Here is a 20,836-nt window from a genome sequence, read left to right as displayed (position 1 = left end):
GAACTAACCTCAAATAATAATTAACGGGAAATCGAAAACTTGATGCAACTACATATATTGAACTAACCTCAAAGAATAATTAATGAGAAATTGGAAACTGAATGCAATGTACTACATTGAACTAACTTCAATGAATAATTAATGGAAAATCATAAACTTAATGCAAATGCATTGAACTAATAACCCTAAAACATGTTTGTATTATAAGTAGAGGGAATAAATGTCTCGACAAATATAGTTTTTCATTTTAAGTAGTGTTTATCATAATTTTTTTTTATTATGATTAAGAATGTCATGCTATTCAAGTAGTTTCAATATTATCTTCGTCACATTAGACATTTTCACAAAATTTCAATCAAACTTCTATTTTTAAACCTAACAACAAAAAGAAGTCGATAATGAGTTTTATCGAGGTTTGATCTTCATTTTATAGAGAGTGATGCAAGAAATTTGAATAACTGATTAATATAATTTTCATATCTCATAGCTATGCATAGTTGCTAATATTTTTTACAATAATTTAATATAACGACACCCGTTCGTAAGTAGTTTTTTATAGTTAATTTACTATTGCAGGAGTGTAGATGACGCGATTATTAAAATATTTTATTTAAATATGTTACTGCCAGCTGGATAAAGACTCTTAGTCCAAACTACTAGGCATGTTGGGCTCCAGTCCAAGTCGAAAAGGCCACAATAGAATGAGTCGGTCTGAAAAGTGAAAGCCGAAAGAGAGAAGAAAGAAAAGGAGATGGAAGCACTTCGTGAGCTAGAGCGAGTTCAGAAAATGGTCTCTTCCATGCGTGCCCACGATAACAACGAATCAACTCGTTTCCTTGCAGATTTCTTCCTCTTCATAGTAGTACTAGTCTCAAAATTTCTTTTACTCAACACGTTAAAAGTCATTCTTGTTTATTTGATTTTTTTTTTTTTTGTTTTTGTTCCAAGGTCAAACCATATGGAACTCTCGACATGAAGAAAAAATTTACTTTAATTTCCGAAATTACCCCCAAGGTAGATATGCTTATGTTACTGACTTTGTTCACTACCTAGTTTACTTTTCGCTGATATTATTATTTTTGACAGATTTCTCCAGATTTTCTCCAAGAAGAACAAGTTTTGTTTTCTTGTGATGGACAAGGTATATAATTAATTAACTATTTATTGTGTTTACTTGGCTTTATTGTAAATTGGAACTGAGGCTGTACATTTTTGCAGATGAGCAGTTCAGTTCTCCATATCTAACTGAGCATTGTGTTAATAATGAAAGTAATCTTAGTAAGCGTGAAGAAATGCCCATGGTTGGACTGGATGCAATGCAGCGAGCAAATTCTACACTAGAGGATTTTGTGAGTAATTTATTGTTTCCATTTGTTAAATTTCTAGAAAAGGTCATGTGATTTTCTGAGTGTGCATCATCTGTTTTTAGTTTTTTTTTTCCTTTTTAGTGGAACCTAAATGAAGTATTAAAGTGTTTGCATGTCCACATTTCCTCCATCCTGCAAAGATTTGTATTTTCTTGCTTGCTTTGTAAACGTTAACTATGACGGTGTGTGGAGCTCAATATGGATAAATTCAATAACTCGGAAGTTTTATATCACGAGCCCGATGTAGGTTATAGTAGAACTTTTATGTAAGCTAGTGTGTTTGGATACTGGGTTTAAGGGGTATTGTGAAAGTGTCATGGAGTTGCATTTTAGTGCCTTTGAGATGTTTGGGGGGAGGGTGGGAACTTGATTCCTTTGGATGAAAAATCGAGATAGTTGGTTGATGCTATTCTATGAGTTCCACTTTACTGGTTAGAACTTAGACGTACTTTGTGATCATCCTCTTGGGTATATTGCCAGAATGCCAGTAGAGAATCTGTGTAGGAGGCTAGTAGCCATTAATTAGCGGGTTCTAACTTCCTTGTTCTGTGCTTCATGAATAAATTACCATTTGTTGCCTGCTCGGCTGCTCCTATTCGTTCATGATTCTAGCATAGGAAATTAGGAACCTCCTTTCCTTTTCAACATCCTTATCTTTTAGGTGCTAACGACTAGTGGGATTTTTGCACTAAGAATCATACGCTATAGTAGAGGTAGGAACACTAGTCTTTCGCGTTTATTTTGTCTCTCTCCTTTCTTCTTGGCTTGACTCTTCAATATATTTTGGATATGCTGGTATTATTTTGAGCATGTGCACACAGATATAGTAAAAATTATTCAAATATAGTGTAATAATTGGTCTGTACAATTTACAGTGCAGGTCTTATTTCATGTTTCATGGAATGGATGTGAACAAACCAGAATCTGTATTCAGACATCTTCCTGTGCTTTCATTTACAGAAAGTTACATTTATCAGGTAAAGGGGACACCTCCACTATCAAGGTTATATTAATTACAGATTAATGGAAAGATTCAAGGACTTAATAAATATATCAAATTAGTATTGTGGAATTTGACTGGGTGACAATGGTTTCAATTTCTTAAAGTTTTGATCATGAGAAACTTGAAAAGGCGAGGAATTATGTAGAAAGCTTCTCATTCAAGTGTCAGTTTCTGTGTATATAATAAGTCAATAAGTATAACTCCCTCCCTCCCCACCCCCACAAAAGGAAAAAAAAATGAAAAGGGTGGGGGGGAGGTGGAATTAGAGAAGTAATAGTTCGGGGCAGGCATTCTTAAGTATGACCTAGTTTTCATAGTAACACTTCCTCTTGACCTATGGCCTATTTCGTCATCAATGCCTATTTGATATAGACATGGACAAAGGTAGGTGAAATCCAATACTGATCCTGCAGCATATAACATTCAGGCCTCATATACATTATACTGTGAATTACAGCTTATCCGACACAATACTCCATTCATTTTGAACAATCCAGCTACCATACATTTGGACCAAGTTGACATAAGCAATCAATAGTACATGTTTTTCTAGGAAGTTCAGACACTTTATACTTGGTGATGGAGCCAGCTATCCTCTCTCTCTCTCTGCTAATGGACCAGCATTTCACATTTCTTTATTTTAAGTTTCTTCTTTAGCAGTTTAGTTTCTTGAATAATGCAGCTGGACAGCTTCAATGAAGAACTTGTGAATATATCAGGGAAGATATCTGTTGGTAATACTTCTAACACGGTAAGTTTGACAATTTTGGTATTTGGTAACGAGACCTTTTACGCATATAACTAATTAATATGGTCATTCTGATTTATGAGAATATGCAGGAAAAGAACGAGAAGTTAGCTGATCACATTGTAAAAGCTTTCCAAACAGGTGCACTTAGACCATTGATTTTTGTACTAGAGCGTCATGGGCTTATGACTGACAGGTTTATCATCTCTGTCACTGATCATTGTTTTTTGGTATAAAATTTATTTCTCTTTGGTAGGTAAGAATCTAACATTTTTTTTTATTCACTTGAGTTAGAATAAGAGTGGAGCTGAGTTTTGGAGAAGAGTATTGGGCTCTAGAAAGAAAGCTTTGTCATGCGCTTGTCAGCAGAAAAAAGGTACTTGATTACCAACACCTATATGGCTATATGATTAAGATAGCACTTCCACGATATCATCCATTCAAATTGAGAACGATTGTTTTTGGCTCAATGTTTATACACGCATCATATCTTAAACAGCGACTACCTAAAAAAATTGGATTAACTACCATATTTATTAGAAATGGTTGGGGCACCCTTGTCCTTCACGGCTTCCACCACCATTACCACCCTTGCCGCCATAGACACAACTTTTCCTGGAAAGCTTGAAGTTTGGTGGTTTTTAATATTACGAGAGGAAAGTGCAAAGTTCCAAAAATGTCGGGTTTTGGTTAAAATTTGGAATTTTCAGTTTGTTGGAATTTCATGAATTCTGAAGTTCTTGTCTATGATCACCACAGTAGACACCACCACTACCATTTTCACCTCCTCCTTTCCCACTCCTATAATTCCTCCATCTTCTGGTAAAAAAGCAGAGAAGGTGAAAAAGTTTCTTATCAATTATGTCGGAGCTGCACCACCGATAATTACTCGTATGGTCGCCACCGACCAAGTGAACCTGTGACAGTTACCAATGTGATAAAAAGGTGGGAAGCAACCACATCATATTCGCTTGATCGTTGGTACTCCCCAAGAAAATGTGTAATGGTCGATGGTACAACACCGACCAAACTTGTAGTTGTTGTGTTTTTTGGCTATTTGAGGAAAGAAGGTAGTGGTGGTGGGACTAGTGGTTGCTGTCTGATTTTGAGGAGCCAAAGATGAAGTAAGGAAGTGAAGAGGAGGAGAAGAGATGAATCTATTAAGAAAACTTAGCTAGCACTAATAGGCATTAGTACTATGCTAGATATAAGGTTAGAGAGAAAGATATTCAGGTTTATTTGTAGTAAAGATAAGGTCAGAGAGAAATATATTCAGATTTATTTGCAATAAAGATTAAGCTCACTTTTGGTGGCCCTATTGGAATTTGTAATAAAGATGTATTGTGCAGATTTCGATTGAGGATGTGATGCGAGCAATTCATCTGAAGTCCTTTGATTATCGAGTTTTAAGTCTTTTATTGTACCAATTGAAGGAAACACAGGTGAATCTTTACTGAACTCATATAAATTTGTTGGTTGTATTAAATGATATAAGATGAGAAAAAAAGCATACTTTTGTTTGAGCATTTTCATATATGTGGTCCTTGTATCTGGTCGTTCCTACACATGGAAGGTTCTTGTTCTCGTAAATCGTATCATTTCTTTCTTTGGAAGGTGCTATCCCTAAGCTCTTAGAGCATAGATGAACAATTAGTCTATTACATCGCACAAAAATATATTGGAAGTGTCTCTATCATTCTGCATCAATTTTGTAAATCTCCAATTAAAGTCTTATGATCTAGTTTCTGGAGAGACTAAATATGATTGAACTTAACCCTAGGATTTTATTTGGGAAAGACTAAATTTGGCCTTTGTAAGAAAAAAGTACCACCATTTCATACCAAGGCCCAAAATATCGAATTTGGTGAATATATTGGTGTACCCAAAAACCGATATATATCGGATATATTGGAAATATTGGATATATCCATTTTTTTTTTTGACCAGTCCAAACTATCTAAAATATTGGAAATATCGGATATATCGGAAGACATAATAGCAACATTTATTTATCAAGAAAACCATAAAAAAATATTGACAAATAATTAACCACAATGTCATAATCTAATGTACTCAAAGTTTCAAATTACAAAATAAGATAAATAAGTTACATCAATACATAAACGAGTGACGTGGCTGGTCAACTTCCATATCCGATTCTTGAATCCTAACTGCTTCACAATACCCTACCCAAGTGTATACAGAGTTATACCAACCGTTGAGAAATTGTCGAACATGCCATTCATATTTTTGTGTTGGAAATTTTAACATGATTTCAATTCGAGGAGTGTTGGTGTAAGTATACATTGGGCACAATGCAACAAATCCAGGTGCAGTTCCAACAGATTCATAATTTGGATAGAGTTGTCCATATGTTGGTTTAGGTTGTGGTGCGCCATAAAGTTGTTGATCAACCCCCATCCAATATCCATATGAAGAACCATATGACGCACTACTCGCAGGTGACTGATCATGCCACTAGAAGAATCGTTATCTCTTGATTGGTTGTATCCCCAACTATTACTATATACCCTCTCATTGTCATGGTTGAGTGTCCCTGAACTCATACTCATTGCTTCAAAATTAGAAGAAATTGAATCAATATCAACATCATTTCGTATAATGTGTCATCGTTATCTTCTTTGACCAACACTTCCACGCCCTGGCTCATACATTTTTTGGGAATTGTCATTAAGAACTCCTCTACCACTATTGTTTCTAGGTGCAACCTCATATACTTGTGGGTCCAATGGAGTTTCCTCATCAGTTGAGTCATGCAATTGAACGTTAAAATTACCTCCACCACCACCACCACCACCACCACTGTTGTTGTCACCATCACCACCACCACTATCATCATCATCAGTATCAGGTTCTTGTGTCTCGTCATCACCAAAGATGTTCTCGGACAAATTATCTTGTGTTTGGAGAGGTGTGTCAAATTCGGGGCCCAAATCAAACTAAAGATCGCCATCTTCTTTATTACTCTCATTTAACCATATCTTCAACATCCGGGTCAAGCCTGCGATTTCCGTATCCAACACAAAGCTTAAAAGATTTTTATCAATAACCCAGTCAGCCAATGGAGCAACTTGTTCACTATCCATAAATACTTGGGTGAGGTCAATAATTTGATCATTATTTGTATTTTGTGCACGTCTTTGCTTCAAATGCAAGTTGTAGTGGACCTTCACCAACATCATCAATTTTGGCGCGCGCCAATATGGTTCCTAAGTTTCGTGTGAATTAGGCCGAATGTGCTCCAATTGCACTCACACCCAGATGATGAAGCTATTTGAGAAAGGATTTTGATCACCAACTCTTTTAGCTCTTCTGTATCACCACCATACAACTCCCACCATTCAGCTGCATTATTTAAACAAAAAAAACACATATTAATTATCTATAGACAATGCATTTGAGTGATTGAGAGTATGAAAAAATTATTTCATTTACCCGGGTGTGAAATTGCTATTCCAAATTTGCAGTAGTGTACCAAATTCCCCAACACGATCCCGAAACGACATCATCTAATAGACCAAAGTGTTAGTGACCCAGCATAAATGTAAAATTCAAATTCTAACTTGAGAATATAAAATTCTTATTTTTACCTGATACAATGCTTTTGCTTGTTTGCGACCATCACTAAATAATACTTTTGCTACTTTTATAACTGCTTATTTGTGGGGATCGGAGAATTTGAGCTTCAATGTGTATTGGTACTCTGGGTTCAGATACATTACTAGTAGAAATAAACATAACTTTTAGGAATATTTGAATACTCAAACTAAATCAAGTAAACTCACCAGCTGTGTGTAGCACATGCAATAATTGTTTTGTCCATTTTTTGTCAATAATATCAAGGACCCAACTACATCCAGGGATTTCAGAGATCTTCTCCCTCATTATTTCAAAGGCTTGCTGTACATATGACATTGTTGGCTTCTTGTCACCATCCAACAACTTTAGGCATCTGTACAAAGGTTCAAGAATTTGTACAACATAGTTAACATCATTCCAGAAAAGCTCTTGAGCAACTTGCTCCACTGCCATCATACCCTCTACAGAATTAGCCGATGGGGTGTCGAGATATCTTTGATCCACGAACATCTGCCTAAGCGATATCTTTTTCTGCTGGAGACTTTTGAGAAACAAGTAGTTTGTGGCGAATCTAGTTGTTGCAGATCTAACTATTTCGCCATCATATGTTTCCTTCATTAATGCTAAGACCCTGGATGCATTGTAAATGAACTTTGTAATTGAATGAGCTTTGCTGATACACCCCACCACCCGATGATACTTGGCAATATCTTTTAACATCAAGTCTATGCAATGACAAGCACGCGGTGTCCAAAATAAATTATATCTTGGTGTCTTCATCAGCAATTTTCTAGCCTTTTTGTAGGCAAACCTTGATCAGTTACTATCTGCACCACATTTGGTGCACCTATCTCATCAACAACTTCTTTCATTAACTTAAATACGGTTTTGTGATCTTTCGATTCAATGCTGATATCGAAAGACTTCTTGAAAATTCTTTCCCCGTCACAATAAACCATAAAGTTAACGAGGGATATCTTTCTTGTCACAGACCAACCATCACACATGATGGTGCATCCATAAGTTGGATACTTCTCTGCCACTCCCATTTTGAATTTGTCGATATCATCATTTTCCATCTTTAAATATTTTCCCAGTACATCTTCAGCAGTTGGTCTTTTCACTCCAGTAGGACATTTCGTGATGAAATCAATAGTTGGTTGGTAATATGGATTGTTTGTCGTTAATGCATGTGGAGGTATTCCGGCAAAATTGAACCATGAACTGATCCGTCTACCCAACTTCTACCTAAATGTCTTCATTTTACCCACGTCTTTGACACTAGGTTGGTCGTGTCCCGGCTGTCTAATAGTGTATGGATCAATTGTTGCTTGTCTCATGGTTTTGGACCTCCGCAAACCCATGAATCCCTTTCCTTTGTTGCTTGATCCAGAGCCACTTCCTGACAGAAAAGTAGTACGATGCCAAAAATTTATTACTTGTTCTCCTTCCCTTTCTAGCTGTCTTTCTTCCCATTGGTCAGCTACAGAGTTTCTTCGTGCATGTTGCATGCCCTGAAACTCCTCACCCCTCTCTTCGTATGCTCTTGCTTCTTCTTCTGCGTCAAAATCCTTGGAATCATTGTCCAAATTTGCACACATTGTCTCCTCGACTCGAGTTTCACGCTGCCGTCTTTTAAGTGTTTTATTTGTGCCATCTTGTAGTAGGTCTTGCATTGCAATTCTTACATGTCCGGGGACTTCCTTACACCTTGCCACTTGGTTACCAACCCCTTATAAGTGCTATTTTAGGCGACTGACCCCACCACTATGAAATTCTAGTTGGTAGTAATTGCATTTAAACTTCCCTTTGTTGTTATCTAACGGTACGCCATGAGACCAACCAATATCCGGTTTCTTAACCATTTTTCTCTTAGACAAATATGTAACTACGAAACAATTTTTCCGAACACGTTGAAATGTTGTACGTAAACAAATATAACTAATTAATCAAAATGTAAGACATACATTTAAAAAAGTGCCTACTCTTCAAATAGTCAAATACTACAACGGTACAACCCAATCCAATTTGAACTCTATAAAAAGGATAGACATACACCGAAAGGTAAACAATAGTGATCGAGCTATGCATATAACAACATAAAAGTCCAACATTCTCAATTTATCATTCATTTTCTCGACATAGGTTTATTCATTTTTTCAATGTAGATCAATTTAGTTCTTATGAATTTATGAGATTTCTTTTATTTTAACATAATAGCTACCTTAATTTATAGATAACATAATAGCTACATTAATTTTTGTAGAAAACTAATTAAATTTTCTTTGTGATCCTATCATATGCCCCATCAAAATGATCCCTTATGAGGGCTAATACTACCTTTAATCGGCGAAGTCGATTATCTATACCACGATAGTTTATTGCCAAAGAACATTGGAATATAGACTTCTCAACTCAGCACGTAATACCAATACCAACAATCGATGAAAGAAATTGTTTTGATCTGCTTTGGACATATACTACCACCTTAGGCAGGCACCGCCATCAAACTAATAACAAAAAGGATTGGAAATAGAAAAGGTAGAGAAATATTCTATATTTATCACTACTGAACCCAATCCGCCCTCAGTCGGCATATATTTATCTAAACCAGTGTAGTAAAGGCGTTAAAGCGCACCTAAGGCAAACACCTTCCTTGCCTTTTAGGCTAAGGCGCTGAGAGCGGGAGCTACCGATCGGCGGAGGCGCCAGTAGTAATAAAAAATAGATATATCAAATAAAAATAAAATAAATATTAAATATGACATGAATTATTACTGATTTGCTTAGCCAAACTTTAAAATTAATTTTATGTGATTATAAACATAAAACCATTGTAGTCATTTAAAAGAAAAATCTTAAGCAATAAGTAAAGAGCAAAATAAAACTTGTATCTCTCAATACAATTTAGCTCAACTTCAATAAACTAAAATAATGAACCGATAGAATTGAGTCAAATGAGTTTTCATAAAATAGAACACGGATTCAATTTTAGAATCCCGTGAAAACTTCATTTAAAATTTAATCCATCTTTGTGTTTTCTCTCAATCCATACAACTTAACATAAACTAGTCAAAATTAAGTTTAAAGTGTACTCCACAATGAAACTTACTAAATTTGTACAATTTCTTATATCATACAACAATTGGATCGAGTGTAAATGTGTCACGTATAGCAAAAATTGTAAAAAAAAACGAAAAAATTGTAAAAGTTGATAAGGCGCTTGTGTGTGCCTCAAAAAGACAAAAAGCAAAAAAAGCCTTTATATTACCTCTCGCTACTTTGGTCAAGGCGAGGCACTAAAAGTGTGTCTTTTATGCTTTAAAGCGCTTTTGACTATTGACTACACTGATCTAAACAATCGCCTAGACCTCTTCACTGTTTCACCGCCGATGTCATCTTCACTGCCAGATTAACCTTTGTAACCTTAATCGAATCTCAATCAAAACCACTACAAAACACTTGTCTAAAAGGTAGGAAGATAACCAAGATGAACAATACCTATAAAGAACACTGATCAAATCTATTCCGGTAAAAACAATCAATACTAATCACTAGGTAGCTAGCTAAGCACAACAAAAAGAAAGAAGAAGCACTAATCCAAGGCCGAAAATTTCGGACGACAAATTGATGTCGTTGAAATATTTCGTTATTTTAAGCAATCCGAAATTGAAAGATTCGATATTTCACAGCTCGAATATTTAAGCCTTTTTATCCCGATATATATCGGCAAAACCAAAATATATCTTTATTTCGACGATATAATCGATATTTCCGACTTATTCTACATATATCTTTTGACTTTGTTGACTTTGACCGATGTTTGACTGATTTTTTATTATTTTTTCTAATATATCGACAGTTCCGATATATTTCATTTTTTGAAGGGTCTAAAATATCGCCCGATTTCAAAATATTAGGCCTTGGAATCATGTATGGTAATGGTAATTTACATTTTTAGTTGTAAGGTGCATTTTGGTCACACATGTCCTACCATTCGGAAAAGCAATTTGGTCCATCCGCCCATGCCAATAGTGGGACCCTATGACCTTATCTTATGTCCAATCCGTTTTTTTCTCTCATGTCCCATATCAAGTCCACTTTTTGTTCTTTTAGTTTTTTTTTGTCAGAACTATAAACTAAATCAGTGTTTCTTCATCAGTTCATCCTCAAAATTCAACCGACATCTCTCATCAAGTAACACAGTGATCATGAAGAACACGTTAGTACTATTATTCCAACACATTTTCTGTTTCGTTTACTCACTTCATCATGGGCTCCTTTTATTTATTTGTTAACGAATTATAATGTGGTAGGTCTAATGTCTAGAAGAAAGAAAATAATCTTACTTAGATCAAGCATGAATAATGAAATTTGTAGATGTATCATATAAAGTTATAAACAACTCACCCAACACTCCCAAGTTCGGGATTGAGTAACATTAACAAAGCTAGCATTCAAAGATTAACAATTTGTGCATCACCATATAAAGTAATCTCATGATCAAAGTTAATATCTTTAGCAAACCTCTTTAACAAAAATGAAGATATTGGTTTTGCAGCTAGATGAGTAACTAAGTAGAAAACAAGTAACAACAGAACTGAAAATGAGTACCTGGGTACAAAAAATGCCGCTATCTTTTTTTCTCGTGGGTTATTGAAAGCTCATTTGAGTACTAGATTTTGGTTTATGAATCTGTGATGAGTTGGTGTGAAGGTTGAGGAGAGATGTTTTTTTTTTTTTGAAGTAATGGGGTTTGCTGACAAAGGGAATAGACTAAAAGTCTAAAAGAGATGCTAAAGCAGAAACCTTTTTTTTTCCACTTTATTCCAAACTCTCTAATCCACCAACGACCCCTTATTCCGATATTCTCATTACATTGCACATATATATCGGATATCTTGCCGATATATATTGGATATATTGGATATCTCACTGATATATATAGGATATTTTTATATTAAAAAATGGTCAAAAAGTCAAACGATATATATCGTAAATATCGTATATATCGGTTATATCGGCGATATAAAATTTTATATCGGAAATTCTGATATATATCGGGAAGAAAGGGTTCCATATTCGGTGGATATATATCAGATATATAGATGTCGGTATACTAAAAAAATGATATATATTGGTGATATATTGGATATATCGGCGATATTTTGGGCCTTGTTTCATACTGCATCATTATTATACTGTTTCATACTTAGTGTATCTCAATCTGTAAGTAGTATGAAAGTCCGTGTCTGCTTGTTGGGAGGAATGGTGAAGATCGTGTCTAACTAAAATATTGTTCCATCCCAACATTATAAAGCACACACTTTATCCCTAAAATATATGTCCCAGAAGTCGTTTACCCTTGGTCATTATCAGTGTAGTCAAGGTGCAAATAAGCATGCGCTAAAGCGCTAAGGCGAGACTTTTAGTGCCTCTCGCCTTGACCAAGGCCAGAGGTAACATAAAAGGTGTTTTTGTGCCTTTTTGTGTGCCTTTTTACAGTTTTTCATTTTTTTACAATTTTGCTATAATGCGACACATTTACACTGATCCAATTGTTGTATGATATAAAAAATTATACAAATTTAGTAAGTTTTTTTCATTTTTTTACAACTTTTTTGACTAGTTTTGTTAAGTTGTATGGATTGAGACATTTATTAAATTTTAAATAAAGTTTTACGGGATTCTAAACTTGGAATCACGTGTTCTATTTTATGAAGAACTCATTTGGCTCAATTCGATCGGTTCATTATTTTAGTTTATTGAAATTGAGCTAGATTGTATTGAGAGATACGAGTTTTATTTTGCTCTTTACTTATTGCTTAAGATTTTTCTTTTAAATGACTACAATGGTTTTATGTTTACAATCACATAAAATTAATTTTAAAGTTTGGCTAAACAAATCAGTGATAATTCATGTCATATTTAATATTTATTTTATTTTTTATTTGATATATCTATTTTTTTATTACTACGCGCCTCACTTCAATCAGGCACGTGCCACTCCTCGCGCCTTGCGCCTAAGGTACAAAAGGGTGTTGCACCTTAGGTGCGCTTTTAACGCCTTTACTACACTGGTCATTATTAGCAAGAAATGGATTAGGAACATCTTGAGATGTAGTTTGAGATGTAGTGTGGATAAATTTCTGAAAGGTTCTAAGCTTCCTTTTGCTTTGTAATATAAAAATAACTAACAAATAATTTAATATATTTTATTTCTGAATAAACTCAATGGAGTAACCTTAATTATTTATATTATTAGTAATTCACTATTTCTCTGCATATACTGATATACGCTTAGGATTGTAGTTGTAAATAAATATTTAGGTAAAAACAGAATAAACACAAGTCTTATCTTTTATCCGCCGATAATTGCAAAGGAGCTACCGTTTAGAAAATGTAAAAGGTAAAACACTTCGCACCTTGCCCACACTGAACGTTCAATACAATTATTTTTCTAGTACTTGAAAGTATGATTGTTTTTGGTTTCCAAGTAAGGACATCTCATTTTAATGACAAAACCGCGCGCGTGGGGTGGGGTGGGGTGGGGGGGTAGATGTTAAAGGACCTTTCATATTTTGTTATTTTTATTACTATGTAGAAGTTTGACAGTCTGCAAAACATTTAACCTTTCTTTGTTGATTTAAATTGGAATCTCTTGTTGTTTATCGGTGTCTGGAACTATCGTTTTCGAATATTACTTATTATAGTGTCCTTTCTTTCATTTTGTTAAGGTGAACGAGATGCATATGGATTTCCTGTCAATTTCAGAATTCCTTGTCGAGGTCTCTGACGATCTGTAAGGACTACTTCATGGTTTTTTCATTCCCTTTTTATATGCTGCAGTTTTTTGTGTTTTGTTTTTCAAAGAAGTAATACCATGTCATAAAATCATTAGAAAATTATTATGTAGGACGATTTGGCTGCAACAATAATACAGCAAAAGCCTAAAAGAAGAAAAAAAATGATAAAGAAAACACATTACAATATGTAATACTATGCTCAATCGCCCACATGACAAAGAATCCCAAGAAAAAGGCAAACATATTGAAAGGAATATCCCCCAACCAACGCCACTACTTGCATTTAAGGAAGATGATTCTGTTGATGTCGGAGATCCAATGACGATATTCAGAGCTCAATAGTCGAATTGCCTCTTGTTCTGTTTCAGCCAAATACCCTGTAGGAGTGCAAAAAGGAATTATGTTCCAAACTTCATAGACGGAGAAGCATTTCTGTGGGATGACCATGTGGGGGCGTGGGGCCCGACACATACTGTAGACATACCCATGCAAGAGAACCCTGAGAACTTATAAAGATAGTTAGAGCATTGCACTGCCCAGCAAAATTTTCAAGAAACTGTTTTGATCTTTTGGAAGTAGTAGTTGCACATATCTTAAAAGTTGGATATGGTTGGATAGGGATATAATTGTAGTTGTTATACCTGTAGATGCGAAGGGATGCATCAGTAGGTTTAGGCATTTATAATAGATTACAACTTTTGCATGTCCAACTCATTAAAACCTGTAAAATTATGTGTAAATGCTTATCAGTAAGAGGTCCTATTCATAGAACTGAATGCTCTCTTCTAGCACAGGGAGTAATGGGAGATCTATTAATCTATCCGAATACGTTGAACTTTATCTATTGTTACTGTTCTAGCTCATGTTTCTTATAAAATTTTCTTTTGCAAGCATGAACTCGTTCTCTATCAACAACATACAATGGTGATTATGTAGGTTTGATTACGAGGTGAGGCCATGTATTTTTACTTTTACGACTTTTTGGCTCTTTTTCACCTTAACCTTGTCTTATGTTTACAATGATCACATCCTTGTAGGATGATGTAATCGATAATAATTTCAACATTTTGCGCATGTTTGTTGGAGTGTATGGAGCTTCAGTTGCACCAATGATGTTGGTAAGTATTACTACTAAGAATGTCTATAGCAGTCACAAGGTTTGTATAAGCTTCTACACCATGCCCTGCCTGACTGAAATATCCAACGGCTTTCACACCTCGATCCGGTTGATGTTGAATCTGGAAAAGCAATGCTAGTTTACTAAAATAACGGTCAAAAATGGAATTTGAGCACATGGGTTTGCATCATTTCACACATGATGAAATCGAAGCGAACTTCTCTGTGTTCGATGAAGCGTAGAAAGCTGATTCTGATGCATACTTTTTTTTTTATCTAGGAGTATTCAAGTGATATCCTTGGAAAAAAGACTACCACTAATCCACTACTGCCACAACAATTAAATGAGGTTAACAGTAGTAGCAGTAGTCTGTTTTTGGTAAATATTCACTAATATCACATGCACGTGACTCTAGGCAGTGAGAATTTGATGCAAGCATATAAGGTAGTAGGTTCTAATGTTTGCCTTGCAATTAGTCTATCTTCATAGTTATTCTGGACATATTTCAGGCAAAGTACATTACTGAAGCTGAAGAAAAGTATGAAAATTTGTCGAAAACTTTAGATCCTGATCTCTTCATAAATTACATGAGACGATGTGAGGAAGCCACAAAAGAAGGTTTTTATTTGTTTCCTCCCTCACGGTTGAAAGCTCTTCTTTATTTTGCCTATACCTGACTTTAGTAATCTAAATATCACTCTCTTCTGCAGGAGGTAGTGGGGCAGGACATTCTCTTGGAACTTGGAGTATACCTCCTGTCATTGCAAATGAGGACTTTTATCGGTCAGAACGATTAACCTCCAACTCGGTAGATTCTAGTCCAGATTGAGGTACATCCATATTAAATTTGGTAGTTTCCTTCTATGCGTTTTTAGGGTTATACATTTTTTTCACCTCCTCAACCCTAACCCCATCACCCACCCACTCTATAACTGTACGTGTCTTGGGATAACTTGGTGGGGAAATTACATGATGCTATCTGGAAGCATTGAGATGCTGCTCCCTATACCTTAATGTATATGCTCTTTTATATTTTAATTTATGCAAGTCATTTTATTCTGTTCTACTTATTCTTGTTTTGCATCAAGTTAAAATATACTTTTATTTACTTCAGAAATTTTCATATTCTGCGTGTAATATATAAAAAAATTCTGGATTGAAATCATCCGCCGTGGTGTAGACAATCTGATATTCTGATATTGTTTATGTATAGGATTCAATCTGTTATTAATTCTTTGGATTGTATCTTGGATTTTATGGTTTAGTATCCAACCGCACGGACCTTTTTGTTGGACCCAGTATAGTAAATGGGTCAGATATGGTTCATGATAGTTAAATCCAAATTAAGATAGATCGAAAACTGACATACCTCCAACTCATAATTAAATTGTCATAAACCACATATTACGTTCTCTTGGTACGGTTAAGCATCTGTATAAGCATATCGTCTCACAGAAATGAAAACTTCTAACAGTACGAATCGGCTCAAAGTTGCAAATACAAGTGGACCTGGAGTCTGGACTATCGGAAATGGTGGAATATTGGTGTGACATTGAAAACCCAGCATCTAGTCCAACCATTATATGCTACTATGCCCTGCCTCTGGGTTCTGACTATAGTAACGCTCATGAACAGATATAGCTAGCTCTGGTGATCCAGCCATTTGAAACAGATCTTCCTTTGTAAATCATTTCCCTATATGAGGAAAGAGGTTTAATGATAAATATTTAACACTTCTCGAGTGAACAGCAGAAAAGTAACAAGTATTTTCCATTCTTGAGTGAAAAGATACTTTTCCTGTTTGGAGAAAGTTGTACGAAATAAAATCATCGTTGCTTATATGCCGAACCTCCTGTATTTGATTAAAGACATGTCTCGATTAAATTCCTTTTATGGGATGTTGGTAGGTTCGAATTTACTTGGTCTTTGGCATTTGTCCTATACTTTATCACGTTCGGTGTACACTCGTTTAAGAGTTTTTTGTTGAGCTTCTGTAACTGTGGACACACACTCGTTATAAATGAGTCCTGTCACGGTATTACCCAAGGGAGTTGGAGGAATTCTCTCAAGTCACCCTTAAGTCTATCTAATTACTTTTTTTTCCTGAATAATCAAACTCCACCAATGTGTGGTACTGTAGTAGTGTAGTGTACTCAAAAGGCTCAAAGCTAGATCATGCCACTCAAAGCTATGAAACCATGTAAGCAGTCTGAAATGTTCAACCTTATTTCAAAGTTTCACATTCATCGATATGGAAGAGTCCATTTGAGGTAGAACAATCTGAAACCTGGTCCATTTAGTATAACATTAATCGTTGACTGTTAATAAATAATCCGATCTGATTGAATTATGACACAGATCTGATTGAATTATGAAGGGAGGAATTGAAATAGTTCATAGTTGTAGGCTTTGTAGCCTGGGAGATCAGGAACATCTTTATAGTGTGTCTGAGATTGGGAATGTCAGATTGTGTAGTACATAGGATTGTGGAGGTATTCTGTATTCCTCGGAAATGCCAGTCTATTTACCGCGTTTCGCATACAGATTACAGCTGAAGGCTGAAGCAACATCTATCAGCAAATCCCACATTGTCTCACTTTGAATGCCTCAATCGTCAAAAATTATAAAAATATATATTAACCATACTGTAATTTATAATAATGCATGAGAGATTGAGTACTCCAACACATTAATTACGAAATCTTCACTAACTCATTGCTTAATATACATTTAAAATCAGTTATTACATGCACATGAAGACAAAGATACTCAATTCCTTAGAACAGATAGCTAAGATTCCCCATCATTTACCCTGATCTACTCTAGTAAATTAAAGGAAATAAGTGTAATAAAATGGATTGATAGATGGTGTGTGTCACTTTCAGCATTCAGGCATGTTGATGAAGACAGTGTGAGTGTAAATTTTGAATCTTGAAGGAAGAAGGGAGGGTTGGTTGTTGAGGCTAGGGATTATTATTGATTGATATTCACAAGGTAGCTATTTGGAAGTGTCTACTAATTGTGAACAACAATACTCCTTTTAAACTGTCACCATGCACATGCTTTCAGACAGACTCTGAGGTTCATATTCTCTATTTATTTAAAACAAACAATAATAACACCAAAACCATGATGAATGCAGGCCAACATAAACATGTGATGTATGTACCCTTTCTGTGTCCCTATTTCTCTCTCTTCTGATCTCCCCTAGTCGCATGGTGTACCATAAAATAAAATGAATCTAAACACAATGAATATGTTAAATCCGTTTCTGTTTTTATAAAACCAGTATTTTGGCACGTGTTAAGTGGAGCCTACCATATTGATACATATATTTTAAAGTATATAGGGGTAATTTTATAATTTTCATAAAAACACGGCGACATTATGGTATCCAAATCGTTCAAAATTACCTCTTTACCCTCACATTATACGTTATTTACATTTTTATCATCTCAATATGTGATTGTTTATTGTTATAAGAAAAAATAATTAGGGGTAAAACCAGAAACCGACACTGTAGATCGTGCCAATCTGTTTAAAGTAGAAAGATGACTAGAAGCTCAAACTTGTAATCATTCTCTAGGAACTAGGATCACAGGTTGATTGGGTAAATGATTTGTTTGACCAAATTCTTTTCTTCTTGGGAGGATTTTGTGCGAACTGGGATCAGCTGTACCACCCTTGGTAGACTGGTAGTTTCCCCCCTTGATTTACTTGGTCTGCAAAATTATCAGCTTGATCAAGTCGTTTTTAAACCACTATTGGTATTACACTGTAACACTATTACTTAGATGATGTTTGGCATTTTTTTTCTAGTATATATTCTTTACCCTCTGGTAGGATAGAGGTTGTTTCTTACAACCGAGACGTCCAATAATGAACATGACATGCCACTTATAACCTGCAACTCTAGAGAAATCTTTCCTAAGGGGAATTCATGGCAGGTCAAGTGGGCGAGGGCGGAATCGCAAGGTACCATATTTGTGGAGGGATACTGCCATACTGGGTGCACAGATATTGAGCCGTTGACTCATTTGCATGGATTATTCATTATTTACAAGCTCTATTACTAGTTTGTTATAAACTTTGCAGCCTTAAGAAGTTAAGAAAGAATTGGGCCAAGAATGATACAAGTTAAAAACCAAATCGAGTAGCTGATTTTTGTGGGGTAGTACATGATGGAAATAGGTAACAGTTCATCAGATTGTGAATCAAAAAGCTGTTCCTATATGTTCTAGGACTATAGAGTTTGGTAACTTTGTTATGGGGACCAAAATATTCCAACCTTCTATAGATGGGAGGAGGAATAGAGCAAGACCACACATGAGAGCAAACAGAACAAAACAGGGATCCATACTTCAGTACAGGGGACCCATAGCTGTCCATCCATCAATTTCTTACGATCACCAACAAGTCAAAATAGCATAAGTCACAGTTAAATACTTAGATAGTGTACTTACTGTGAATGTCATATTGACAAATCTCTGGAGCAGTGCTATTTCGCTCCCAAGTGGAATTAACTATAACTTTTGACGCGTGTGTTCCTTGGTAGAAAATCCACCCTAGTCGGTACTTAATAAACATTATTATTTGAACGATGCCTCGGGGCATTTCATCGAAACTAATTTGAATACTTGAATTGCCTGATAATGCTGACTTTTGCTGCATAAAGTTCACAAAGTGTGAGTCTAAAGTGCCAAAATTTCAGCTGAAAAGGTTTGCATATACCATGTGCCATCACAAGGAACATACAGGAGTTTTTCTGTCTTCGTACAGCGAAATGACGACTTCCACGAATCTAAGCTAAGCTAATGTTATATACTTATAGGGTCGTTCAGGTTAGATAAGCTCATATAATTTTCGAATATTTTTCCATATGACCTATTTTTTATTGAGAATGCTTATAACAATGATTAAGGCATACCTTTACTGGGTATATTCAAAACAGATTTTTAAGCTCAATGTAATTGATGACAGATTGAGATGGTGAGACCAAACTTGTGAAAAACTGAAAAACTCGAGTACTTTTAACGAGATTGCATAAAGAGCATGGTTTATTGAGTTGCCACACGTAGTTGAAACTTGTCATCCAAGAATGTTTTGCATACTATTATGTGAAATAGTAATATGATTTCTTAAATTTTACTGACAAATAGCATTTTCGTTGACAAGTTCGATTAGTAATATATGTGAGCCTAAGTAAGGGCCTAATATTGATTAGACTTCACTCTCTTGATTCTCCCACAACTAATTACTGATAATATCAACAATTGAAAGAGTAACTATACCAGTCTAATTTGCGTATATCCCGTAAAGAGTAACAATTAAATTCATTTCTGTCATTTCCCCAACAAATTTCCGTTGATATCCCATTCTTTATTATGAACCTGACCGCATGCAAACTGCAGAGTAGTCCATGCACCATTACCCACCCATCCCCGATGTACTGCCTCCTAGTCTCTCTGCACCCCAACAATGAGCAGAGGCACCTCTTCTTGCATTTACCACATAAGTCCAAAACCAAGGTAACTCTACTCACACTACTACCAATGAATGAAGTTTCTTGAATTCGATCTCTACTTCACCACAAATAGCTCTTTTGCGAATGTTTGAAATCCATTTGCTTTTGGGAATTGGTAATGGGACTTGTACAAAACTGCATGCTGTCTGACCATGCCTTCTTTATTTCTAATAATGTATTGTGTTGCTTACTTGCTTCTAAACAGAGAGCAGAATCTGACTTTACCAAAAGCTATAGAATGTGCTCTCTTTAGGGGCCAAGAAGATATATTTATGAGAGACCTAGCTAATCTTTTGCGGAAGAAATCAAATCAAAGATAAAGCAGTAGGTGTTGGCACTTGTCTCATCTTTTGTCAAGGGGTCATTTCTTTCTTTAGAATTTGAAGGGTTTCTCTGTGTCTGTGCAATCCAGATCCATTGCTAATCTTTTATGATTTTATCATATATATGCTCTAAAATAAAGCATAACGTTAATAAATAATAAGTATGCAAAAAGTCCCCGTGTTAAAGTAATTGTCATTTTTTTATTGGAATCTGTGTGATAATTATTCAATTTAAGAGTATAGTATTAACTAAAAATAGTAGGATAATTATTATAACATATACAATATTTATTAGGTATGGAAACATGATAAAATTCAGAAAGCTAAAGTAAGAATAGATAACAAGGG

General features: G+C 35.2%; 1 protein-coding gene across 3 annotated transcripts; it reads left to right on the top strand.

Annotated features, from left to right (window-relative positions):
• The first annotated feature begins 670 nt into the window (after positions 1 to 670).
• LOC147501882 (ATP synthase subunit B) lies at positions 671 to 16,482 on the top strand. 3 transcript variants are annotated; one of them, XM_086606897.1, is made up of 15 exons: positions 672 to 859; positions 949 to 1,014; positions 1,087 to 1,141; positions 1,219 to 1,349; positions 2,243 to 2,344; positions 3,053 to 3,121; positions 3,211 to 3,314; positions 3,413 to 3,494; positions 4,468 to 4,560; positions 13,456 to 13,520; positions 14,461 to 14,473; positions 14,562 to 14,642; positions 15,151 to 15,259; positions 15,352 to 15,471; positions 16,116 to 16,482. In XM_086606897.1, exons 1-14 carry the CDS (start codon positions 752 to 754, stop codon positions 15,468 to 15,470), a joined length of 1,197 nt encoding a protein of 398 aa, XP_086463023.1. In that variant the 5' UTR covers positions 672 to 751; the 3' UTR covers position 15,471; positions 16,116 to 16,482. The 3 variants fall into 3 exon arrangements, with proteins under 3 accessions (XP_086463024.1, XP_086463023.1, XP_086463022.1); XM_086606896.1 differs by having other exon boundaries at positions 672 to 862; XM_086606898.1 differs by lacking the exons at positions 14,461 to 14,473; positions 14,562 to 14,642; positions 15,151 to 15,259; positions 15,352 to 15,471; positions 16,116 to 16,482 and having other exon boundaries at positions 671 to 862; positions 13,456 to 13,524.
• The last annotated feature ends 4,354 nt before the right edge of the window (positions 16,483 to 20,836 follow it).

Source organism: Coptis chinensis, chromosome 4 (assembly GCF_015680905.1).
Source record: "Coptis chinensis isolate HL-2020 chromosome 4, ASM1568090v1, whole genome shotgun sequence".
NCBI classification, from domain to species: domain Eukaryota; kingdom Viridiplantae; phylum Streptophyta; class Magnoliopsida; order Ranunculales; family Ranunculaceae; genus Coptis; species Coptis chinensis.
The sequence above is the reverse complement of the archived record's forward strand: the minus strand, read 5'-3'. Positions and strand labels throughout refer to the sequence as shown.